The following is a 26586-nucleotide window of genomic DNA, read 5'->3' on the forward strand; positions in this document are numbered from 1 at the left end:
TAAACTGTTATTCTTGGAGAGCTGTGCTTCTCATTGATATATCTGTGCATCGTTTATCACCTCTAAGTCTAAGGTTTAGAAAGGGCGTTTATTCTCCTGTCTGCAAGTCAGGTAAGGAATATTCTAGTATAAACGTAAACCCAAAGCAAAGACCAAAAAGCAAAACGAGTTGCCCATCAGTTTATCTCGGAAACATTTATGCTTTTTTTAATAAGTAATTTATGTTTTGAAGAAATTTCCACAGAAGAAGGATCAAAACTTCCTGCAGGTTTCTTATAAAACGAATCAAGTCTTGCGTTTATTCGAACAAATATGGTGAGTGAAATTGTTATTTCTTATGGCATTGTGACTTGCAGCATGCATTTAATTTTTCCATTAATGATTCATTCAAATTCCTTTTCCTTCTTTTTGCCCCTGAAGGCTTTGTTGTACTGACAGGTGTCTGTTTCTGTTTGCAGAACTGTTTTATAATGAAAGCAAAGAGGGAAGAGAGAACAGAACAGATCTCACCAGGAGCCGGCAGCTGAGAGGAGCCTTCTCAGACACCGAGGACTTCCTGGATCACGGCCTGGTGGCAGCCAATCGCTGCTCCAGCAGAACCTCCTCCATCAGCTCATGGACCGAGAACATTAAACCCTCTTTCACCAAGAAACTCAAGTTCCAGTCAGTCCTGGAGGGGGACCCGGCGGCATTAAAGTGTAAACTGGTTGCCTGTCCTCCGCCAACTGTTCTGTGGTTTCATAATAACAGGCCAATTCAGAAAGAGCGTAGACGTAGGATCTGTACTGAGAGCACAATGCACATGCACACCACCAGTCTGGTTATCGACAGTATCAAAGAGAAAGACTCGGGCAGTTACAAGGTAATGGCAATAAATACAGAGGGTTCTGCAGAGTCCACAGCATCACTTCTGGTGTCACTGAGGGAAGAGCAGTCTGCTAACTACCTGAGTTTTGTTCGGCGCTCTGCCAGAGCCCATGAAAGCATAGACACCATGGTCGAGCAGAGGAAAGAGAGGAAGTTTAGGGTCGACCTTAGGTGTGTTGGGTCTCCATTTGACAAGATGTCTAAAGTCCATCAGGGAAGATCTAGATCTAAGAGTGCTCTAGTTCGTACGGTCTTCTTTAGGTCCGATTCACCATCGAAAGCAAAAGAGTCAGAGAAAGAGTCTAAACGTTTGGAAACTGCTTCTGAGCGTGCCCGGTCCCCTCCCCCTATGTTTGACAGGTCTGAGCGGTTTGATGACAGGTTCAGTGATATCTACTGTGACCGGCGCACAGGTGGCAGGTTCAGTGACAAGTTCAGTGACAGGTGCAGTGACAGATACAGCGAGAGGTTCAGTGACACTGAGAGTCTTCACAACGAGGTAAGAACAAAACTTACCACACTTCAAAAGGCTGTCAAACAGAGGAAGAGGATGTCTATCTCAACCATGTCCTCCTCTGAGTTTGATTTAGAGTCAGTAGCCAGTGAGTCAAGCTATGCAGACTATGTGGACAAGCTTAGGGTTAAGCCAGCTTCTCTACCTGATGTGCAGCATTTCAACCGACCATTTGAACAGGGAGAGAGGCGTAGGGAGTTTCGAGGTAAAACCTCAGGTACCCGCTCTCTAAGCGGGGAACCCTCCCAGCGTCGCATGAAGCACTCATTTGAACCTCAGTCCAGAACCCGTGCCATTCAGATCATGAGAGGGGAGCCGGTTGATACAATGGTGCCACAGGAGGAGAGGGAACCAAGTAAAAAGTATTCTGAAACACAGGAGGATAAAAAGCCTGTGTCCTCAGCTGAGTCTCAGGCATTCAAACAGAGGGTAGGTGAGCATCACAGTGGGGTCACTGAGCTCACGATGGAGGCTACAATGCGGGGTCAGTCTGAAATACCATACTCTGACACATCAGAATACACAGAAACTAAAACATACACTGAGAGTAGGGAATCTGTGCCTGTGAAGGAGGAGGCATCACTCAGAGAATCACCCAGGCCTAAGCCGGTCAAATCAGTCAAGGAGAGGTTCCTCAGTGACACAGTAACGCCAGAGGGAATAGTGAGAGACTTAGACGAGCCATATGAAGAGGAGCCGGTAGAAGAATCTCTGAAGGCTCAGTATGAGAAGAGCCTGGAAGCTGATAGGATGGAGTGTGAGGAGAAACTTCTGGCCCTTCGGATCAGGAAATGGCAGAAAGGGATGCGGATGTCAGAAGAGGAGACATTTGAGCCTGAAACCGATCTCCCCATGCCAGCAGAGCCACCATACATGGAGCCTGAGGAGCATGTTTACACCCAGGAGGAGGTGCTGGAGAAAAGAACAACTGTAGAAGCTGAGGCCTCGCTCCCCTCCTCCCACAAATCACCCAGAATGAAGGCTACGCTGGCAGATCCTGAAGCTGCTACTTTGTCAATTATTAATTCACCTAAAATGAAAGTGAGAGCAGAAGAAGTAGAGTCCTCTGCCTCCTTACTTAGAAAGTCACCCAGAATAAAAGCCAGAACTGGAGAAATTGAATTTGAAGCATCAACCATGCTGACCCAAAAATCCCCCAGAATGAAAGCTAGAGCATCCGAAATGGAAGCTGAAGCATCAACCATGCTGACCCAAAAATCCCCCAGAATGAAAGCTAGAGCATCCGAAATGGAAGCTGAAGCATCAACCATGCTGACCCAAAAATCCCCCAGAATGAAAGCTAGAGCATCCGAAATGGAAGCTGAAGGATCAACCATGGTGACCCAAAAATCCCCCAGAATGAAAGCTAGAACGTCAGAAACGGAAGCTGAAGCATCAACCATGCTGACCCAAAAATCCCCCAGAATTAAAGCTAGAGTAGCAGAAATGGAAGCTGAGGCATCACCTAGAATGAAAGCCAGAACAGAGAAACCGCTGTTTGAGAAGACAAGAGAAGAGCGTGAGCTCCAGCTGTCAAGGGAGAACATCTCTGAACTGAAGAATGAGAGTGAGCAGTTTGTCAGTGAAGAGGAGGCCCTGACTCAGCGGATAATGAAATGGCAGCAGGATGTTCTGATTGAGCAGGAACAGGCTGTGAAACTGGAGTCAGACTGGGTGGAGGCCTACTCACCATACCAGGCTGAGAAGACTGCTGAGGCCAAGAGAGGTGTTGAAGGGGCTTCTGCTTCAGAACCAATGGCTCAGCCTGAAGTGGTCCGGCGCAGGAAGACTTCTCCAGAGAAAACCGCCAAAGAGAAGTTCCTCCTGAGCGAGTCAGTTCCTGCTGGATTCCAGGATGAACAGGATGATCGTCTACAGTGGCCACCTACTGGAGAGTTGCCAACAGAGGGCCGTGAGACCAGACTGCAGACAGACAGCGAGTACTTTGTCAGCGAGGAAGAAGCACTGGCTCAGCGCATCTTGAAATGGCAACAGGATGTTGTAGAACAAGAAGAAGTGGCTGAACTTGAGTCAGACTGGGCTCTGGATGAACAACAATACAAACAAACTGGTACTGGGTTACCATTTGATTCCCATGTTCCACCATTTGACACCACTATAATTCACCAAGCTACTAAACCCCATTATGCGGGTGTATCTCATGAAACCTACCCCTATGAACTTCCAAACCCACATGTAGAAGAAAGCCATAAACTTGTAAAGGAGCCATCAACTGTTAGAAAACCCTCACCCACTCACCTGGCTACTTATGGTCCTACATCCCAACAAGAAGAGCCAGCACATACAAAACTTGCTGGTGGAGCTTTACCAGCAAGAAAACCTTCACATGTTCTCCACACCACGGCCTACGAGCCATCGCCTCCCAAACTGTCTCGCGAGTCTTCTCCCCTGAGAAGGCGTTCTCCTACACATGGTGGATTACCATACCATGCTGGTGTGCCTGTTGAAAGTCTTTGTGATCTACCATCTTCACCAGTAAAAGACAGAATGGATCGTGAATCTACACCTGTTAGGAGGCGCTCTCCCACCCACCTTGCAGGTGTGCCTTTCGAGGGATATGAACTTGCCTCTGCTCAGGCTGAGAGCCCTCATAAGCTGTCCAGAGAGTCTTCCCCGGTCAGGAGGCGCTCCCCATGCCGAAGCCCACAGGAGGATCTGCAGAGAGGTGTGGAGGAGAGGAGGAGGAGCAGGGAGGAGTATGCTATGACTGTCGATAAAGGCAGCACCCAGCGCTTCCAGACCGAGGTGAGAGAGGAGAGAGGGATGAGGGAGGAGATAGGATCCTCAGGAGAGAGCAGCGAACGGAGACGCCAGATGGATCTTAGAGGAGTGAGGAGCGAGGGAAGCAGAGAGGGGATCGGGTTGAAACAGAGTGGACAATGGAGAGATGAGAGCCTTGAACTTGGAGCTGTGAGGAAAGAGGAGAGGAGAGTCCCGGAGTTAAGTTCCAGAGAGGGCCTTTACCAAACTTACAAAACAGATACCCAGAAGGTAAAAGAGGGGGATAAAATTGTGAAAGGACCCCCTCCAGTATTTGTGAAAGAAATATCTTCTATTAAAGTTAAAATCGGTGAGATGTCAGAGTTTACCTGCCAGTTCCAGGGTGACCCTCAGCCAACGGTCACCTGGCTCAAAGATGGCCACCCATTAGCCCACAACCCTGACTATGACATCATGAGCAAATCTAACGAATCAAAGCTCACAGTCTACTATCCAACCACAGACCACGAGGGGACGTTTGACTGCGTTATAACCAATAAACACGGCAAGTCCATCTGCAGCGCCACTCTGGAAATCTTGGACGTGAAGCTGGTGAGAACCTCAGATGTCACACAGGAGGTGATGGTGACAGAGGAGCTGGAGAAGAGCGAGGAACACCACGACAGCCTGGTAGAGAAGGAACTGCTGTCCTACATGGATACAGGAAAGGCAACACTGCGGGTGCCCGAGGCGGTGATCCGCAGACCTCGGCGTTCAGATGAACCTTTCACCTCCTCTCCGGTTCAGATCAGAATCACCGCTGCCACCCCCGTCCCTGAGATGATAGAGGAGGGCAGCGAGGTAAAATCTGAGGCCATAGTTACAGACAAAGCCTCGGATGTGTCTAGTGATGAGGGAGCCTCTCAGACTGTGAAACATAAGTTTACCTTCTCCTTTGATGTGGTTGGGGAGCCTCCTCGTGTGGTCAGTGAATTAGAGAACATCAGTTATTCTGAGGGAGAGACTGCTGTGTTAGAGTGTATCATCACAGGAGAACCTGCTCCAGAACTCACATGGTATCATGATGATGTTTGCCTCAAAATCACCACTGGTAAATACAGAGTTGAGGAGCATGATAAAGTTTACAGGTTATATATCTACAGCTTCACATACACTGATGCTGGAGTGTATAAATGTGTTGCCCAAAATAAACTGGGAGAGGTTACAAGCATCTCTGATGTGTCATTCCAAATTGCTGAGCCTGCACAGTTTTCAGAGGCTGGCATGGCTCTAGAGGATGATGTTTTTACCCCATCTCCCACCAGCATAACTGGCAGAGTGAAAAAGTCTCCTGTTGGCCTAGCTGACAATATCAAGAAACCTGCTCTTAGCCACGCAGCTAATGTCACAGATACTGATCTCACAGAGGAGACAAATAAATTTATCAGCTCACATATCCCGCCAGAGGTAGCTGCCAAAGCCACAAAAACCAGACCTGGTGTCTACAGAGAGCTTCCTGGTATATCTGGCTGTGGTCTGCAGTCCTCTACTGCTGTGATAAAAGTGTCTCAGATTAAACAAGCTTTTGAGTCAGACTCACCTGTTGCATTCATGCCTTCCCCCCCTCCTGAGGAGCAGAGAAAGGAAACATTTTTCCCTGAGGAGTTTATCCCTGCAGTGGCCGTTCCCCCTGACCAGCAGGAACAAACGGTGGCTGGGGAATTGAAGGAAAGAGCTCCACTGATACCTAAACATGATGCTATGCTTGTAGAAGGTAGTGATAGTTGGGCTGCTACCACTACAGTGAAACCAGTTTCTCACAAATCTGTATCTGTTCGAGCAGAGCCTATTCCTGCCTCAGGAAAGTCTGTTTCCTCTCATGCTAAACCTAAATCTGTCTCTTCGAAGACCTTGCAGCCCATCTCCTCTCTAGAGGAAGACAGGGAGGTCTGCATGATATCTGGTGATTCTGAGGAGGGAGCAGCTTTAGCAGCGAGCCATGGTGAAATCAAACAGTTTGTAGAGGAAGTGCAGGAGTCTCCACAGCTGGTCAGACCTAAGCCTGTGATGCCAGGGAAACCTGTTCGTTCCCCTGAACAAATGGGGGCAGGTGAAGTAGAGGAGGTGGTAAGAGAGGAGACTGTCCATATGTTTGACAGAACTAGCAGCTTTATACCTTTCCACTGTGACAAAGCCCCAGCAGTAAAGCGCTCTGCCAGAACGTCAGATCCTGTCAGTGAGGTTGTCAAGCCTAAAAGAATATCTGAATCACTTTCCGCACCTGAGAGACAGACAGCAGCTGCAAGGTCTTCCCCTTTCAGCAGTAAGGCTCAAGATGCCAGTCTGGAGGTCCCAGGTTTTACTGAGGAGGTTAGTGAGGAGGTGAAACATGTGAGTGAAGAGGTTAAAGGAATGGGCGAGGAACTTGTTTCCATGCCTAAGGTGAAGCATGTGAGTGAGGAGGGTAACGTTGTCAGTGAGGAGTTGATCTCCTTCCCAGAACCCTCTCTGGACAGTGGGGTCTTCCTCAGTATGCCGGACTCCCAGGCCGATGTCACAGAAACAGCAGAGGAGATCGAGGCTGGTCATGTAGTTGAGCCTCGTACATATCTTGAGGCCAAAGGTGTTGACGTCCTGGTGACACCAGAAGCTGAACCACGCGTTGTCAAGCCCAAAGCAGACAGCACAGCCAAGCCACTTGGTCTGGCTGACTATACTGCTTCCCAAGGACCTCAGAAGCAGGTTATATCTAAACAGGGGAGCAGTGATGTGGACCGGGCCCCAGCTGAAGCTGGGGGAGCAGCAGGCCGCTCCATGGAGGTGGAGGAGGTCACATTCAGCGCAGTGTACGACTACTACAACCCTCCAACAGACTGGGGAAGGCCACTGTCCCCCGAGTCTGAGATGTCTATAGAGATAGGCAGCACCTTCAGTGAGGAGATAGCTGAGGTGGCTGAGAGGTTCTACACCCCAGCCTCATCCACTGAGATCTCACAGCCAATCGCAGAGTCCTTCCACACTCCCAAGTCTCCAGAGTCCTTCCACACTCCCACTACTGACACTCCTGGTGGTTTTATGACCCCGCAGGAGTATCCATTCTCCCCTGTAGAGCACAAGAGACCCTCAACAAGTGACTCCAGCGAGAGGTTCTTCTCTCCAGCTCAGTTCCTGAGGTCTCCTGCTGATGAGGGCATTGAAACAACCCCTACCGGGTTAAATCTGGATGACAGTCGATACCTTACTGAGGGCAGAGGGTCTCTGGGCCTGGCAACACTCCAGGAGAAAGTGCAGGGAATCCCTCCTGCCTTCCTCAAACCTCTCACTAAGAAGAGAGTATTTGAAAATGACTCTCTGATGTTCTATGCCGAGGTGTTCGGCCTCCCCTCTCCTGAGGTGAGATGGTTCCGCAACAAAACCCAATTGGTGGCGGACGACAGGGTTAAAATGGAGAGAGACGGAGATAACATCACTCTAACAATTCACAGCATCACTAAAGCCGACCAGGGGGAGTATATCTGTGAGGCTGTGAACTATGTAGGTGAAGCCAGGAGTGTTGCTTTAGTTGTAGTTGTATCACAGGAAGTGAGGTTCATGCCTGCTCCACCTGCTGTCACCCATCAACACGTGATGGAGTTTGATGTGGAGGAAGATGATTCCTCGCGTTCTCCATCGCCTCAGGAGATTCTGTTGGAAGTAGAGCTGGATGAAAATGAGGTGAAAGAGTTTGAGAAACAGGTGAAGATCATCACCATCCCTGAGTACACGGCTGATAACAAGAGTATGATCATCTCCCTGGATGTGTTGCCTAGTATTTATGAGGAGGGTGCGGTGGACTTTGTCACCCAGGAGAATGATGATCTGAAAATAGCTTTTGAGGTCACTGAGATGCCCCCGAGGTTTATCAATCCCATCTGTGACATGGAAACCCCCGAGAGCACCACCGTCATGTTTGAGTGCTCTCTGATGGGAATTCCATCTCCCATCGTCTCCTGGTTCAAAGGTGACAAGAAAATCCCTCATGATAACAAAAAATACCTCCACTCGTCTGATGGAGACAACCACTTCCTGAAGATCTGTAAAGTCACCACACAGGACAGTGGAGTGTACACCTGCAGGGCCATTAACGTGGTAGGAGAGACGCTGTGTAGGGCGTCCCTGTCGGTGTTGAATGCTAAAGCTTTCTCAGGAAAGGCCAGAGGCAGGGAGCTGACTGCCGTGTCTCTCGGCAGCGCCAAGGTCCAGCCTCAGAAGTTTGACCTGATGGTCGGCAACACGTCGTTTGATGGTGAGCAGGCGTCAGAGATTGAGCTGGAGTTTGAGTTTGAGCAGGAGGCGGACGAGTCTCAGAGGGCAGTCAGGCTGGTGGCCAACACCGACAACGAAATGAGCGAACAGGGAGAGAAATATGTCAGCATTAACTTTGATGTGTTTGCTGAGCCGGCAAAAGACGATAAAATAGAGTTCAAAGGGAAGTCATCTGAGACGTGTAGCTTCCAGTTCCAGGTGACAGAGACGCCTCCTAAATGTATTATCCCGTTAACTAATGTTACAGCAGCGGTAGGGACGCCGGTTATCCTCCAGTGTCTGTTTAACGGGAAGCCCAACCCCACTGCTGAGTGGTACAAAGACGGAGACCGAGTCACAGACAGCAGGTGTATAATCCAGGAGAAAACCACAGGACATTTCAACCTGCTCATTACTAATGTTACACAGAGTGATGCTGGGGAGTATAAGTGCGTAATCCAAAACCAGGCCGGGTGCGTTGAAACAACCGCTCTGTTGAAAGTGTTCTAGATGAGGAAAGGTCTGGTTATGTGGTGGAAATGGGTAGAAAATGTATGTTGTGGTGTTTGAATGATGAAACAGTAAATGTGGAAAAAATATTGAAGTTGAATTGAATAATGATTTTTTTGTAGCAGCAGATCAGTCTGCTGACAGGTTTTATTTATTTATTGTATGTTGTGTAAAACACACAACAGAGTCTCAAAATGTTTTTACTTTGATTTGCGGAAGTTTGTCTTTTGTGCCCAATGAAAGAATCTGGGTTTATTTTTGCTTTTCAAAACAGATGAGATCTAATTTATTTATTGTCTGGTAACACTTCACAGTAAGCTGACCCTATATGTTTGTCATTAACTTTGGAATTTAAGTTCAATTATGACATTTTAAAGTCATTACTTTAATTACTGCAACTGCAAAATTTCTATTTAGTGTTTTCAGAAAAAGTTCAGCAGTTACAAAACACATCGCTGCAGGTATGAGGACAGCTTAATGCAAAATATTACCAATCTGTTTCTGCAATCTGCTGTTCACATCAGTTTGCACTATAGGAGGTAAAACAACTGGGATTACATGTGTGAAGCATACATTTAATATAGACAAAACATTCATCAGAAATACATATCAGTAATATTATCATGTTTATTTTGTGTTAAATTAGTTAGCTATTGGTTAGCTATTGTATGAAGATGCAAAGAATAATACTTGAGAAGTGGTTTTGTTGAAATAATCAGCAGAGAAGTTAAAAATATTAAGATACTATGAAATTCACATACCATATATAATCAGGAGATTAACATTGGTCACAGTTGTCCTATATAAGATCTGGAAACTGTTAGGAATATATTGTCATATAGCTTACTTGAATTAATCCATAACAGTTCATTGTTGTCAGTGTGGTGTAGTAAGTCCATTGTAGTATTAATTTGGAAATGTTTGTTTCTTTCTGGATATTAAAACTAAAAATAATTCAAATTAGTAAACTGAGTGAAAATTTAAAATGGATATAATTTCCTTTACTGTGAAACTTTTTTTTGATTTTCAATATAAATGTTCATGTCTTGTAAATATGTGTAATTTGAGGAGTATGTTAGGAAATGTGTTCAGACAGAATAGTGTTCAATCAAACAATAAAATTTCAACTGTCAGCTCCCATACCACAAACCACAAATTCCACAAATACAGATAATTTGGCAGTGAGATAGAAATCCATGGTTTATTTGTACAGAAGTCGTGTTGGTTTGTCTCAAGAGTTTATATAATTCTATACTATGTACAATTAAAGGAGTTGGTGTAAAGTTGAAGTCTGCGCCTTTTTTTTTGTTTGTTTTTTTTACATTTGCGGTACTCTCTGACACATAGTTTATTAAAATGTCAAAGCACTATTCCTTTGTTTCCATATGGGATTCAGATGGTTCTTTGGCCTGAAAGAAATGCATGGTTTGGTTTGCTGGAAATGACCAGGCAACCATCAACATAATTTTGCCCCCGCTAATACTGCAATGAAACGTATGAAGTGTAAATAAAGTGACCCACAACTGAGACATGTTTAACAATTCTTGGTAAAATTGGTTTAAACTAACTTCATAATGAAACTTTATTGTTAAGGAAAATTAAAAGAAACAACTTAAAAAAAAAAAAAAGACTGAAACAAGCTCCTCTGACTGATGACATCATAAAGAATTAGCCATGGTTACATTTTGCTGATGTTTGCATGAAGTTTAACCAGAGAAACAAACCACCTTCTTGGAAGCTAAGGTCAAGCAACCATCCATCCCATGGGGACAAAGGACAAGAATTAGCCTATCTTTTAATTTAAAAGTTTTTGGGTCATTCTCTTTCCATTCAGTGAACACACAATGCTTAAAAGGCATCCTGAGCAGGATTTTCCCCCTTGAAATAACATAACCTCATCCAAAAATTATCTTACTCAATCATTACTTGGTAGTGTGTGACTCCTCGTTGGAGAGCTTAATCCTGTTACGTTCACACACAGTTCGGTTATTAAGGAGAGTGATAAGTTCTGAGTTGGAACTACCGACCTCTGATCTAAATGCGTTACAGTATGTCTTCTCGGGAAAACATGGACGCAACGGCCTTTACCCATTAACGTTAACCATAGCTATCTGACAGCTCTGTTAGCAGGCGAGTTCATACAGCAAAGACTTCCGTCTACTAACGAAGTAGGTCAACTGAATTACGTTACAAATGGAAGCTACAAAGTTGTTACAATATGTGTTCATAACACAAAAACTACATATCAAGTTTTATTAAGTACAGATTGATGCTGTGACGTCAGCTGTGTTTATGTCAGAGAACTCGGGCGGAAAAGATCTCGCCCGAATTTCCGACTGGGAACTCCGACCGTTCTGTTGCACTTTTCCGTGTTGGAAGTAGTTTTGATCTGACTTCTGAGTGCAATGGAATGCAGCATTACTCCCTGAAAATTCAGGTATTGACAACCGAATCTGAGAATGGATTCGGTTAGTCCGTGTAGTTACGTGGTGTAACATTGGTTGTTCCTACCTGGTCTGCAGTCTTCAGCCCAAATGTCGCCGTTAAAAGTATCAAGTCCATGCGGTGTAAAAAGAGAATCTGACGCTGCTGTCAGTGGCGGTTTATTAAGATTTTATGGATAAATTGAAGCCTCTGGTTACTGGTGTTACTGGTGTCAAGTAAACTGAAAATACAGGCAATGGTAGCCGCCATATTGGTCTGAAGTAAACGTTACTATCGTTACAGACATCATTTACAGCCATCGCAAGATCTGATGAGTGGAGTGACTGTTACCCATACCTACACAGTCCTCTAGTTTTACTCCACTCTGCTCCAGTGTGTACCAGAAATATGCAAATTCACTCTCATTCATAAATTCAGTTGTCACTACCGAATTCTGGCAGTGTGTAGTAAAGTGTGTGTCTGTAGAGAGCCTCCTGCCTTCCGCCTGGATTTTCTTATTTCTGAATGTTCAGGATGTTTCTGGGCGTCGACTTTTTGGCAGCAGGTGTGTCCGACCACCGTTCAAACTCTGAAACAGAGCAACTGGTCAGAGCTAGTGTGTATCATGAGCTGGCAGCTAGCTACCGTTAGCGTAGCATCGCTGTAGTCGAAAAGCTGACAGCTAAGCTAACTCGCACCTACCAACAAACCAATTCCGCTCCGCTTTTCATCCCATCCTCTCCTTCAATACTCTCCAACGGGTGAAAGCCAACAGATTTACTCTTGTTTTGGAACGAGTCTTGTCTGCTTGCCGTTTTGCCTCGCTGGACTTTTTTACCTGTTTTTACCCGTTTTTAACGTTATGGCAACCGCAGGGAGGAGGGGTGTGTCAAAGCCACAAGCAGCAAAATCCTCCTCAGTATGCCTTCAAGTAAACCATAAAAGAAGAAATCATTTAACATTAATTTGTAAATTAAATAAGAATTAATGTGTAAAACATTTCATATTTCAGTTGCCTTTTTTGGGGGATCATCTACTTTTTAAAAATAGGTAGATTTGGAGCCTTGTTCATTTCATTTATCAATATTTACTCTTTTTTATTTTTTATCAGTGGACTCTTTGTTGACCAGCATAGCTCTTGTGTTGTGGATATTGTTATCAATCTTGCTCAATATTTCCTGACAGAGCGTTCTAGCACCACCATCACCACTGTGGAGGAAGAGGAAACCTACTACACTGGTCTCCAGTTACCACAGAAAACAAAAACACTTGAACTCAAGCCAGAGTCCAAACGTTACTCTAGCACTTTAGAGAAGAAAAAGGAAAAGCCAGTTTTCCTCAGCCAGCTGTCTCCAGCTGCTGTGAGTGACGGGGAGACTGCTAGGTTTACTGTCACAGTGTCTGGCCTGCCTAAGCCCACTGTTCAATGGTTCCACAACGGACAGGTGATAAAAAGCTCCTCTGTGTACAAGCTGGTAGAAGAGAAGGAGGAGTATACACTGATAATCACCCGGGTCACATCTGAGTACGAAGGGGAGTATTCTTGTACGGCTACCAACAGATTTGGGCAGACAACCTGCACTACATACCTCGAAGTGAAAAAGAAGGACATTAGCCAGGCAGAGAAATGGGTTGAGAAAATGTTTAAGGTCTCAGGTCAGCCTCCTACTTTCACAGTTCAGATCCAGCCTGTCAGATGCTCAGAGGGAGGAGAGGCCTCCTTTAAATATAAAGCTGGCGGTGATCCAATCCCTGATGTGAAGTGGTTCAAGGGGGCTTTCCAGATCCAGCCCAGTAGGAACTGTATCATAGTGGCCGGCCCAGATGGATCTGGCTTCATCAATATTAAGAGTGTCAAACAGGAAGACAGTGGCGTCTATACATGTAAGGCTTCCAACCAGTTTGGGGAGGCTTCTTGTAGTGCTGAACTGGTCGTGTTCAGGGAGTCTGTCTCTATGTCCCGCCAGCAGGAACAGCACACAGTGGTTCAGAAGAAAGGCTATAAAGTGTCTGTGACAGAACAGGCTACAGAGTCCCGTTTGTACCAGGTCAGCCTCCCCGGTCAGGACAGAACCAGATCCGATCAGATGGTTTACACCATCGGCACTGAAGACAGGCAGATTATTCCCAGTGAGCAGGTGGGCTCCCTTAGAGAGCTAGATATCTCAGCTGCCACTCTTCATAGAGAGCAGCTCACCCACCAGGCTGCAGTGCTGCAGTCTCATGAGATAGAGGAGAGGGTTTCTGTGGCTCCCACCCATCCACCTCAGGTTTCAGCTGTTCCTATGAAACAGCTTCACATGGCAGCTTTTGTATCTTCTGTCCAGGAGAGTCAGGACCTCACAGAGCAGCACTGTGATCGTATTCAGAGTCCTGAGGTCATCGAGCTCCAGGCTGCTAGGGAAAAGAGGTCAAAGGTGATGTCAGCTGTAGCTGAGGAGCTCACCACTCTTTCTACTGTGAGCACAGAGCCTCTGGCCGACAGGAGGTCAGCTACAGTCCGGCCCACCTCAGAACCTAAACATCTAGTCAGTGGCCATCAAGTTGAGTCCCAACTATCCATCCTGAAAGAACAGTCTCATGATATCCCCAAACCACAGGAGGAGAGGAGTTATAAGGTCAAAGAAGGTGTTAAGATTTTATACTCAGCCCAGTCAGCAGAGAAGCGGGTGCTGGCCGAGGGCCACACAGCAGAACTACACACCGCAGATTCTGCTGTCAAGTCTTCAGTAAGCAAAGAGCGACCCAGACCCATCTTGGCCTCGGTCAGTGAATCCAAACACACTTTATCCAAGGAGACTAAGTTCTCCATGCAGAGGCCTGATGAGGAGACAGCTCAGCTCTGTAAGGATAAAGTCATGAAGGCAGCTCTGACAGCTGAGGAGAAGCAGACACTGCAGGCTGAACACACTCAGCAGCTGCCCAGTCTGGACAGCGCCATGTCCATTCAGTCACAGGTAGAGGGAGAACAGCTGTTACACCTACAAGTGATCACAGACCAGGATCTCTTACCGTCTGAGGAGAGGTTCACCTGTGAGAAGCCGGCCTCAGAGCAGGCAGGCGCCAGGAAAAGCCCCACCCTGTTACACACTGTCAGCCAGGATGAGCAGAGGACCGTGGTGTGTGAGGACACATCAGAGTTTGAGGCTAAGGCCAGTACTATGACCATCCAGCCCCAGAGAGAGGCCCACACACCGCTCCACCTCCAGTCAACCCAGCCTGTGGAGGCATTACCCAAAGAGGGTATTCTTGTTATTGAGAAGCCTGACCAGCAGGTGGCAGCACAGAAACAGGAGAAGGCCAGGCAGCATGCAGCCACATCAGAGGAGAGAAGGGAGCTCACAGCAGATTATCACAAAGAGCTGGATGTTTCTGTGACAGGAGTTCAGTCTCAGCTCAGAACAGAGCCCAGGCCTCAGAGCGTCCTCCAGCTCTCCTCCCAGCCCATGCAGCTCCCAAAGGAGACGCCTTTCACCAGCGAAGTCAAGCAGCAGCGAGCTTTAGTGCAGAAGGAGGAGCGCTGGAATGTGATGCATGTCACCAGTGTAGCGGATAGCCAGACCTTAGAGGAGGGCCATACTGAGAGTCTGACAGCTGTGGATAAATTCACCTGTCAGACGGCTGTGGAGCCAAAAGTTCCCACTGAGCCGGTCCAGATTGAGGAGAAGGAGATCTCCACAGAGAGCAGTGTGCTTCTGGAGGCAGCAGAGCAGGACTTTGCTGTTCAGATCCAGGAGGGCCAGTCGGTCCGACAGTCGATAGTGATGGATGAGAAGCGAGTGCTGACAGGTGAGCTCTCTCAGGAGATCACCAAGTCAGAGTCCACTAAAGTCAGAGTCACCACACAGCCGAAACTGTCTCTTATGGCATCAGAATCTAAAGACAGTACCGCTCTTCCTAAAGAGATGACGTTTGTGATTCAGATCCCCAAACCATCCAGTCTGAACATAAGACGTCAGCTCAGAGACGCTCTTCAGTCTGCTGTGGCCCGGGACCAGCCGCTGCTGCTGGCCGACGTTGTAGGGCGGTTAGAGGCCTCAGAGGTCCAGGAGGTCAAAGTTCAGAGAGAGCCCAAACGGGCCATGTTCACCTACCTTATCACAACAGCAGGCGCCCCAATGGAAATCACACTGGCTTTTGAGGGTGAGTACCCTCAGACAGCTGACCTCAGGACTGAACTCCATGCAGCTTTGCATTCCATAGTTTACCAGGAGGCTCATGTACTGACTTCTGAACAGCCTGGCACCATGCAGCTAGACAAACCCCAGAGAGTGCAGGTTTCCTCGGCCCGCTCCAAAGAGATGCTGTCGTCCGTAGTGGAGACTGTGAGAGTAGCAGAGAGCGCAGTGGATTTCACTCCTATTAAGTCTCAGGCTGCTGCGCTCAAGACCGAGTCTAAAGTGGCTGTTGAGTCTATCACAGCTGAGCAGCAGGTCGTGGTGCAGGAATCCAAGGCAGCGCAGATCAAACAGTCAGTCTCCTCCCAGAAGGTTAAAATCTCCACCGAGGCCCATGTGGAGTTTGAGCAGTCGGTGCAGGTGTCCAGGCAGGAGGTGAGGTCAGTGACCGTGAAAAGCCGTGAGAGAGATGTGGGAGCTGCTGCTATCACCACCGCCCTCCCCCCCGCCTCCATCCCCACTGAGCAGTCTGTGGACGTTAGCGTCCAGAAAGAGCACAGGGAGGAGATTTTCAAACAGGAGATCACAGTGTCCAGACCTGAACAGAGAGAATACCCTGTCATAGTCTCCTCCCTGGAGGATTTATCCATTGAAGAAGATAGTAAAGTAACATTTAGTGCCACCATAAAGTATGTCACAAAGGTGAACTGGTTTTTCAATGGACGATTGGTGAAATCTGGCAAAGAGTTCAAGTGTTCCAAAGACCATGACACATACACTCTAGTTATCAACAAAGTTGTCAAGGAGAAGCATCAAGGAGAATATGTCTGTGAGGCTGAGAATGAAGCCGGCAAGACCACAACAACTTCAAGACTCACTGTGGTGTCAAGAGGTTTGATAACAGGCCAAACAAATTATCATTCATTCATTCATTCATTTTCTCAGAATACAACTAATCATTCACTTAAAATGGTCTATTCAGGATCTCTATCCTCACTTTAAATATTTCATTTTTCACTCCGGTCTGTATTAATGTCATAGCTCAGCATGAGCTCCCTAGCAGGTCACTGTATGGTACTAACTCACCGTGTCAACATCATTCTTGCCTGTTCCACATCATCGTATGATCAACATCAGCCTTTAGACCAGAGCCATTATAGCCAAGCAAGGTGCTTAGAGGTCTCTAGGAGATAAGCATCTAGCTAATATGGCTGTCATGATACTGGCCTACAGGCTTCCTTTCATGGTCTTTTCATGGTCACTTTGGCATGTTTATGAAGACAGGTGCTTCTGTTTCTCACCCATGAAATTTCACACTCTTTTGGGTCCATGTGTTCTCTCTCTGCATGCTTCCAGGGCTTCAACTTGACATAGTTTCATCTTTCACAAACTCTGTCTCCCGACTTTAGCCTGAACCCTCGCCCCATGATAATCTTGTAAATGATGGATAACGTCTTTCTGTAGGCATCTCTTTGTGAAACATGGGGCTTGTGTTCTTGCTATATTTCCTTTAACTTTCCTCCACAGTCACTCTTCCTGAAATGTCTCCCACCATTGTTGTACATCTCACCATTCCTGTTCCTGATCCATACATCTATTACAACTTGTTAAAGTATTTCATTTATGCCATTTCTAACTTTACCTTTTCCTTCCTCTGTGTGTGCCTCAGTGCCACCTGTCTTTAGGCAAAAAATCACGCCTCTGGAGATTAACATTGGCGACCATGCCAAGTTTGAATGCGAGATTGAAGATGCTCCAAATGTGGCCTTCAAATGGTACAGGTCTGGCATTGAGATCAGACAGAGTGAGAAGTACAGGATCCTCAGTCGCCAGACCAGTTCCTCTCTGGAGCTCCACAGCCCAGTCAAGGCCGACAGTGCGGACTACACCTGCAAGGCCTCCAACCAGCACGGTGCCGACAGCTGCTCCGCCTCTCTCATTGTGACTGGTAAGAGCCCAATGGGACATTTTAAATCACTGTTATATATATATATGCGTGTGTGTGTGTGTGTGTGTGTGTGTGAATCATTATGGTATATGATACACTGGAATCTGGTATCATGTCGGGTAAGATATAATGACGTTAAGGATTTAGTTTTCTCAAGTTTAAATTGAGATTGCACAGGTTTGTTTAACCTTGGTGTTGGTGTATTTTCCACATTTTTAAATTTTGTTCTGTTGTTTTTTATGTTCTACCTGCTCTCCTTAGAAATGTACCCACCGGTATTTGTATCAAAACCAGACCCAATGACCTTATATGTGGGCAAACAGGCTCTGTTCCAGTGCTCACTCACTGGCTCTTCGCCCATGGAAGTTGTCTGGCACAAGGACAACATAGCCATCTCTTCGGAGGGAAACTATGTCATGAAATGTGAAAAGAACAAGTACTCCCTTCAAATTAAAAGTCTTGAGCGGACTGACCAGGGGGTGTACCTATGTAAGGCCTCCAACAGTGTTGGCACTGCTACCTTTACCACAGAGCTGAGGGTTATCAACAAGCCCAGCTTTGTTAAGAGCATAGAGCCAGTGTCAGCAGCTGTTAATGATCCACTGCGCCTGGAGTGCCAGGTGGATGAGGACACTGGTGTGGCTGTCACCTGGACCAGGGACAGCAAAAAAGTCCACCAGACCATGGAGTGTAAAATGTCCTTTGAGGACAAGGTGGCTGTTCTTGACATACCCAAGTCCAAACTGAAGGACTCTGGGAAATATGTGTGCACAGCCACAAATGAGGCTGGGAGCTCATCCTGTGAGGCTCTGGTCACAGTGCAAGGTAAGATCTTAAGGTTGATCTTTCCTGTAGTTTAACTGAACAGACATGTCTTGTTCTCTTGAAATGAGCTGGTGGATTATTGCTGACAACTATTCAGCCATCTGTGAGCTGATGCTAACGCAATGCATTGCTGTCTTCTTGTCTCTCCTGTTGCATTTCTTTCTTGTACCTTTTCTCTTGGTTATAAAGAAATGTTTTTTTCTCTTTTTAAAATGGTAAAAACAACCTTGTTGTTTTCCAACTTAACACTCCTTGCAGAACCCCCTACCTTTGTCAAGAAAATGGAGCCAAAGATTACTTGGAAACAGGGCATAGCTGCACGCTTACAGTGCACCATCAAAGGATCTCCTGAACTCCGAGTCCACTGGTTCTGGAATGAGAGAGAGCTTAGTGATGGAGAGAAACATAAAATCTCGTTCAAGAGTGGGATTGCCACTTTGGAGATAGTGAATCTTCTTGTCACAGACAGTGGGAGTTACACTTGCGAAGTGTCTAATGATGCCGGCAGCGAGAGCTGCAACACCCAGATAGCTGTTAAAGGTTTGTCAAACTGTCTCGCCTTTACTTCACAGGCTCTGTCCAATAAGAGTGATGACTGAAAACCTCCAGGTATTAACTGTATATACATTACTCCCCTTTTTACTCCCAGAGCCCCCATCCATTAGAAAAGAGCTGCAGACAGTAGAGGCTGTGAAGGGAGCAGCAGCTCAGCTGGAGTGTGAGATCACAGGAACGGCTCCTTTTGAAATCACCTGGTTAAAAAATAAGAAAGCCATCAGCGGTGATAAGCGATATAAAATAGTCTCCCAAGACTCCCTGTCCAGGCTGGAGATCCAGTCCTTTGAAAGCGCAGACATTGGAGATTATCAGTGCGTTATATCCAACGATGTGGGTAAAGTCACCACTAAGGCACTAGCTAAGCTGAAAGGTTAGTAAGCTTGAGCCTGATAAAACAGCTTTATTCAGATTGAGGTTTATTCATGTTCTTCATACTCAGTTGTTTATTAATCCTGTGTTTTGTAGAGCCACCATCTTTCTCAAAAAGGATCGAGAGTGCTACAGCAGTGTTGGGCAATACAGTGAAACTACAGGGAACCATAAAAGGCTCAGCTCCCATCATTGTTAAATGGATGAAAGACTCTGAGATACTTAGAGATGGTGATCCAAATATCAAGATGGTGTTTGAGAACAATGTTGCTAGCCTTTCAATATCAACAGTAGCCATCAGCCATGGCGGCAAGTATTCATGCCAAGCAGAGAACGAGGCTGGGCAACAGAAATGTGAAGCCACTTTGACTGTGCAAGGTCAGCTGACAACTTTGGTTGAGATATTTGTGTAGAAATAGCTCTTACTTGTATGCTTATGTCTAGTCTCTTAAGTCTTTACAGCTAACAGATCTGTCTTATCTCAGAACCTGCCAGAATCGTAGAACCTGCAGAGTCCATCAGTGTGACTGCAGGAGATTCAGCCACACTGGAGTGCACAATTGCTGGAAGCCCAGACCTCAAAGTGAAATGGTTTAAAGATGGGAAGGAGATGACGAGTGGCCGTAAATATAAAATGACTCTGAAGGACAATACTGCCAGCTTAAAGATTCTTACAGCAGAAAGAGGAGACACTTCTGAATACAAGATGGAGGTGTCCAATAAAGTTGGAAAGGACCAGTGCACATGCTCAGTTACTGTCTTAGGTTAGCTTCTTGTTTCTGCTTCTCCTAACATTTGATACTGTATTTTGCAGTTTTACAAATTAATACAAATATAAAGTATATAAGAGTTGGATAACGCAATAGTTTCTAAATGTACAAATTAATTCAGCTTTTTTCTGTGTAGCAGTAGATGTTTACCTCCATGTTTTCACCTACCAAAATAATGCTACAAAATAAAACAATATCATCTCTTGCTACAATAAGTATCTATGAAATTGAGTTAATGAATGAGATGTTTTCTCTTCAACAACCAGATCGGATAATGCCTCCAACTTTCACCAAGTCCCTGAAAAGAGTTGATGGTAACATTGGTAATGATGTCTCCATGGACTGTAAGGTGTCTGGGTCCCAACCCATGACCATAGCTTGGTTCAAAGATGACCAGGAGATCCATTCTGGAGCCAAGTTCCAGCCTGAATTCAAAGATAGCTCTGCTACGCTGAGAATCATTCAGTTGGAGAAGGCCGACTCTGGAGTTTATAAGTGCAGAGCCACCAATTCTGCTGGCTTTAAAGAAACCAGTGGGACACTCTATGTCAAAGGTTATAAATATTTCTGTCTTACTGAATACTTTTGTTGCCCTTCCATTTGTTGAGTACGATCCTTGAATGAATTTCTGATAACATGACTTGTGAATCTTGTCTTGCTAACGGCTTCCAGAGCCCCCAGTGTTCACAGTGAAACCAAACAACCAGGATGTTATACCAGGAACCACTGTTTCCTTCAAATCAGCCTTCACTGGAACAGCTCCTTTGGCTGTTAAGTGGTTCAGAGAGGAAAAAGAGATTTCTACTGGAGGCACATGTTTCATAAAGAAAGATGCCTCTTCAAGCTCCTTGGAGCTTCACTCAGTGAAACCCACTGACTCTGCTAAATACACATGCCAAGTATCCAATGATGCTGGGAAGGTGGACTGCACTGCAGTCCTCTTTGTCAAAGGTGCCGTCTTCAATAACATTTGCAGCTGCATGCTCAGAAATGTCTGTTGTTTTTCGTCTTGAATGATCAAATACAATGAAAATGTCTTGATGTTCTTGACTGACATCTATGTGTCTTGTGTCTTAACTGTCTTATGTGTCTCATAATGAATGTTAACCTCTTCTCTCAGAACCTCCTGTGTTTGTGACAAAGCTTGAGGCAACCAAGCTAGTCACCAGCAGCGACTCAGCCAGGCTGGAGTGCAAGGCCAGAGGCAGTCCTGTCATCGCTTTTAAGTGGTTCAAGAACGAGATTGAGATCAGCTCCAGTCACAAATACATAATGAGCTTGATGGACCTTGTGGCTTCTCTGGAGATAGTGAACTGTACAGTAGAGGATAGTGGAGATTATGTCTGTGTGGCATCCAGTGAGGCTGGTAGTGACCGCTGCAGCAGCACAGTGACAGTCAAAGGTTGGTTCAGTTTAGCTTTATAGCTGTTTTACTTTCCATTAAAACAATGTGGTCTTTTTATGTCAGTACAGAATGGTCTAATGTGCTGACACCGCTGCCATCTTCTTTTAGAGCCACCAATGTTTGTGCGTAGCTTGGAGCCCAAAGACGTGGTGAAAGGTTCTGAGATGATGCTGGAGGGCCAAGTCTCGGGCTCTGCTCCGTTCACCGTATCATTTTATAAAAACACAAAGCTGGTTAGGAACGATAAGAGAAACAGGATCACAGTGAAAGACAACCTGGTAGCCCTGCAGGTGCTGGCAGTAGAGGCAGGTGACACCGGCACCTACCAGTGTACTGTTGAGAACGAAGTGGGCAAGGCTGCCTGTGACTGTCAAGTAACGCTCAAAGGTTGGTTTAGAAACTATGTCTTTATCTTTAAATCCACTTTTAACAATTGACATTCATAGATTTATTTAGTAGAGACTCTGATAACGCATTTATGATTTTTTGCTTGTAGAACCTCCATCATTTGTGCGAAAGCTGGAGAACCTTAGCTCCCTGGTGGGCAGTGAGGTTTCTCTGCAGTGTTCTCTGAAGGGCTCAGAGCCCATGACTGTGTCCTGGCTGAAAGACGACCACGAGCTCAAAGAGGCTGAAAACATTCAGATTACGTATGAGAACAGGACAGCTCTGCTGCATATTACCAACATACAGGGCAAACATGGCGGCAAATACACCTGCCAGGCTCAGAATCAGGCCGGGAGCCAGAAGTGCTCTGCTGTGTTGACAGTCAAAGGTTGGTTGCGATGCTGGAGATCACTCTGCTAATAGCAGTCTTTCTAAGCCATTCTTAGTCTATTAGTGATTTTAGTTCTTAGTCTGTCACCTTTTCCTAGTATATCATGTTTGAGATTCTTTGCTGATTGTTTTGTTTGACATCTCAGAGCCGGCTAAGATCACAGAGGAAGCCAAATCTATCAGTGTGACTCAGGGGGATCCGGCCACACTAGAGGCCAGGTTCTCAGGCACCAAACCCCTGAAGGCCACGTGGCTGAAGGATGGCAAGGAGCTGACCTCAGGCCAGAGATATAAAGTACAGAACACAGACACCAGCTCTATACTGAAGATTATTAAAACAGAGAAAAGTGATAGTGGTGAATACACCTTTGAGGTTTCAAATGACGTTGGCCACAGCTCTTGTGAGGCTACTCTCACTATTCTAGGTCAGTTCATAATTTGTACTGTTGAACTTAAAATCTACATTTATTTCTTTAGATTTTATATTATGACTTTGAATAGTACCCTCACTACCTTTATTTCTATATGTCTATGCTAGATCAAATACTTCCACCATCTTTTACAAGAAAACTGAAGCAGAAGGAAGGTATCAAAGGATCATTTGCTCATCTGGACTGTCTTGTATCTGGCTCCCTGCCGATAACAATACAGTGGTACAAAGATGAAAAAGAGGTTGAGACTGATGAGAAACACAAATGCACATTCTTTGAAAATGTGGCTTTCCTGGAAATCTCTCGTCTTGATAGTAAAGACAGTGGCAGCTATACCTGCATAGCTAAAAACAAGGCTGGCACTGTCCAATGTTCTGGAGTCTTGTTTGTCAAAGGTTAGAATAATTTTCTTTCCTCAATATTTTTGAGTAGTTGCATATGTCTGAGACTACACAAGCATTGCCCGATATTTTGATAAGAAACAGCAGTCACAACCATTGTCATTTCTTCTTACAGAACCACCATGTGTTCTCGAAAAGTCTGAATCAATGAATGTTTTGCCTGGGTCAAAGGTCCAGTTTAATGTCCTTGTCTCTGGCACACCACCATTGACCATTAAATGGTTTAAAAACAACAAGGAGATTTTATCCAGCTCTGACTGCAATGTGATCAAAGACAGCACCTCTAGTTCACTGGAGCTCTTCTTTGCCAAAACCTCAGATTCTGGAGATTATATCTGTGAAATACAGAATGATGTTGGCTCCACTTCATGCCAGGCGGCACTTTTCGTCAAAGGTTATTATCCGTCTTTATGTCTACCTATCAACCTCATAGTGACCAAATTTTCCCCCCAATCACCTATCTGACGGTTATACCTATCGTTTTGTTCCATAGAGCCTCCTAAGTTCACTCGGACCCCCGACCGTGTGTCTGTGGTTCGTCCTGGTCAGAGTAAAGTGTTTGAGTGCCAGGTGACTGGGACTCCTGAGATAGACATCTACTGGTTCAGAGAAGGTTCGGAAATCAGCCCCAGTGAGAGATACAAGATGGCCTTCATTAACTCTGTGGCCACTCTGGAGGTCAGTGGGGCTGAAACCAAAGACAGTGGGCTTTACTACTGTGAGGCTCGTAATGAGGCTGGTAGTGAGAGCTGCAGCATGGAACTCAAAGTCAAAGGTTAGTTGTGTCAGAATGTGCAGAACTGGTTAAATAAGAACTTTTAAATATCTAATTGGAAACAGTGTTTTCCCTACGACTGAAAAGGCAGGCTGAGTTTTCGTGTCACATGGCGTGTGTCTCTGACGCTTTTCCACACCTGCAAGAAACATTCCTGGGGGAAACACTGCTTTCAAACATAGAAAATGCAGTGATTCAATGGTTCCCAACTGCAGTCCTCAGGACCCCGAGCTCTGCTGCTTTTCATTCTAGCCATACAGCTGATTATCAAATCCAATAATGTCAAATCGACACTTGAGACCTTGGGAGGGAAAGTTCTTCTCAAGTCGCCTTGGAGAGAATCCTCATGAAAGAGATCATAGAAGATTCCTGACAGTTTGAGATGGACTCACAGCGCTTCATTTTCCCACCTGTTTCAACTTGCTCTGTACTGTAGACTACAGCGGTGCTCGGACATGATGCGTCGTTCTCGCAATGAATCATGGGGTTTTCAATTCGTTCTCTGGGGTCAAATCTCCATCCGATGCTTCCTTGACTGGCAAGTAAACTTCTGGGATCTTTATCTGGCCTCTCGTTTTTTCATTCTTTTGTTTTGGAATTGTGCGTCAGCGGTTAGATATTACATAAAACACATCATAGAGGACACAAGAACATACAAGAACACAGATTGATAAAGAGCCACAGACTGATTTAGACCCGGGACACCAGGTCTATTAACTAGCTGGTAGGATAGAAAACTGTAAAGCAGCTCTCTGGGTCCCAAGGACTGGAGTTGGGAACCACTGCAGTAGTTGTTGATATAGCTGATGTCTATAGTATAAAATGCATAGAACCGAGTTCAGACTTGAGGAAATTTGGATGACCTGTTTTCTCTCATCCCAGAGCCACCATCATTTGTTAGACAGCTGGCCCCGGCTGATGTTGTCAAGGGCTCCAGTGCCTGTTTTGAGTGTCAGGTCACTGGAACAGCTCCGTTTGAGATAACATGGCACAAAGACATGAAGGAGATCAAACCCAGTGCCAAGCACAGCTTCTCCCAGGTCAATGGCAACGTGAGTCTAGAGGTGCAGAAATGTGACGCTGTAGATGTGGGTGAATACCAGTGTACAGTCGCTAACGAGGTGGGAAGCTGTACTTGTAAAACGACGCTAAACATCAAAGGTTAGTTTCATTGAATTAGAAATCTAAATTGATTATCAATATTTTTCCACGTTTTTATCACTTGAGGCAACAACTGACCACTGACATTAATATTTCATTGGTTTACTGATAGAACCGCCAACATTTACCAAGAGGATTGAGAACGCGGCCACTGTTCTGGGCAAAATGGCAGAGTTTCAGTGCGTTGTGAAGGGTTCTCCCACTCTCTCTGTACAATGGCAAAAAGATGAGAACTGGATCTTGGAGGATCCAAAGATCGAGAGAACATTTGAGAACAATGTGGCCACTCTCAGGATTCCTGCCTGTGAGGCGGGTCACAGCGGGAAATACACCTGCCAGGTCATAAATGAGGCAGGACAGGACAAGTGCTTTGCCACCCTCATGGTGCAAGGTATATCTTTGCTTTACTTATCATTGATAAATATCAAATCTTTGCTTTAGTTAGCATTAAGTCAGTGTATATCCATGCTTTTTGATCAGTCCTATATTGGATGCGAGTATCTGAGTAGCAACTTCATGACACTTTGTTTTGCATTGTAGAGCCCCCTCAGATCACAGAGAAACCTGAGGAGATAAAGGTGACAGTTGGAGACCCAGTCAGTCTGGACTGTAAAGTAACTGGTTCTCCTGAGCTCAAAGTGAAATGGATGAAAGGTGGCAAGGAGCTGCAGTCCATCAGGCAGCACAAGCTTAGCTTTGAGAACAACATCAGCAGCCTAAAGATTCAGTCCGCTCAGAGAGAGGATGAAGGAGAATATGTCTTTGAGGTGGCGAACCACATCAGTAGCTGCACCTGCAAAGTCAAAGTGATCGTATTAGGTTGGTGGTAAAACAAAATATATATTTATTCCTATGGTCCATAGAGATATGTTGAATATCCATCTAATCATTTTGTTATTGTTCTTCTGGTAACAGAACAAGTAATTCCCCCAAGCTTCATGAAACCCTTGTCGGAAATGCAGGAGATATTGGGCGCCTTTGTTCAAATCTGTTGCAAAATATCTGGGTCCCTCCCCATCTCTGTGGAATGGCAGAAAGATGGGAGCAAAATCTCTAGCGGTGTAAAACACAAGCTCATTCAGCAGGACAACGCTGTGTCCATAGAAATCGAACAGCTAGAGAGATCTGATGCAGGCTCCTACTCTTGCAAACTGACCAACAAAGCGGGAAGTTGTGAATGCAGCGGATCCCTCAGGGTCAAAGGTTAGAGAATGCTCCAAAGTCATTGGTCATATAATCTTATAGCAGAGGCGGTAGTGAAGGTGAGTACCTCTTTAACCTGGTCCATCTTGTTCTCTTCAGAGCCTCCCAGTTTTGTGGTGCTGCCTGAGTCCCAGGCCGCTCTGCCCAACACCACCGTACGCTTCAAAGGCACATTTAAAGGAACGGCTCCCTTCACAGTTAAATGGTTCAAGGATGACACTGAGCTCATGACTGGGCCCACTTGTTTCACAGGACTGGAGGGACTGTCTTGCTTCTTAGAGCTCTACTCAGTGGGCGTTGCCCAGAGTGGGGTTTACTCTTGCCAAGTCAGCAATGAGGCTGGCTCTGTACGCTGCAGTGCAGACTTAACCGTCAAAGGTTGGATTTATATCTTTTAAATCAATTCTTGCTTGGCTGCCTTCATCTCACATCTGCATCACTGGCAAGAAACAGTGACTTTGTTGTGAAATTGGGTGTTCAGTGTTCCCGGCTTTGCAACACTTCCCTCTTTTTCACTGCAGCTTC

At 45.7% G+C, this 26586-nt stretch overlaps 1 protein-coding gene across 1 annotated transcript in view; it reads left to right on the forward strand.

Annotated features, from left to right (window-relative positions):
* LOC139638369 (titin-like) overlaps nucleotides 1–26586 on the forward strand; it is a gene marked incomplete at both ends in the record, with an annotated part of 67174 nt that overhangs the window by 34602 nt on the left and 5986 nt on the right. The window contains 20 exon segments of the mRNA XM_071512489.1: nucleotides 12506–16330; nucleotides 17108–17386; nucleotides 17648–18211; nucleotides 18470–18751; nucleotides 18861–19139; nucleotides 19235–19516; nucleotides 19624–19902; nucleotides 20175–20462; nucleotides 20581–20859; nucleotides 21029–21310; nucleotides 21422–21700; nucleotides 21810–22088; nucleotides 22237–22515; nucleotides 23038–23316; nucleotides 23416–23697; nucleotides 24580–24858; nucleotides 24971–25249; nucleotides 25399–25677; nucleotides 25774–26061; nucleotides 26161–26439. Coding sequence (XP_071368590.1) covers nucleotides 12506–16330; nucleotides 17108–17386; nucleotides 17648–18211; nucleotides 18470–18751; nucleotides 18861–19139; nucleotides 19235–19516; nucleotides 19624–19902; nucleotides 20175–20462; nucleotides 20581–20859; nucleotides 21029–21310; nucleotides 21422–21700; nucleotides 21810–22088; nucleotides 22237–22515; nucleotides 23038–23316; nucleotides 23416–23697; nucleotides 24580–24858; nucleotides 24971–25249; nucleotides 25399–25677; nucleotides 25774–26061; nucleotides 26161–26439 — 9441 coding nt within the window.

The sequence above is a fragment of the Centroberyx affinis genome, unplaced genomic scaffold, assembly GCF_046629955.1.
Source record: "Centroberyx affinis isolate AG114_WGS23_722 - 3 ecotype Tasmania unplaced genomic scaffold, CSIRO-AGI_Caff_v1 ptg006318l_1, whole genome shotgun sequence".
In the NCBI taxonomy this organism is placed as follows: Eukaryota; Metazoa; Chordata; class Actinopteri; order Beryciformes; family Berycidae; genus Centroberyx; species Centroberyx affinis.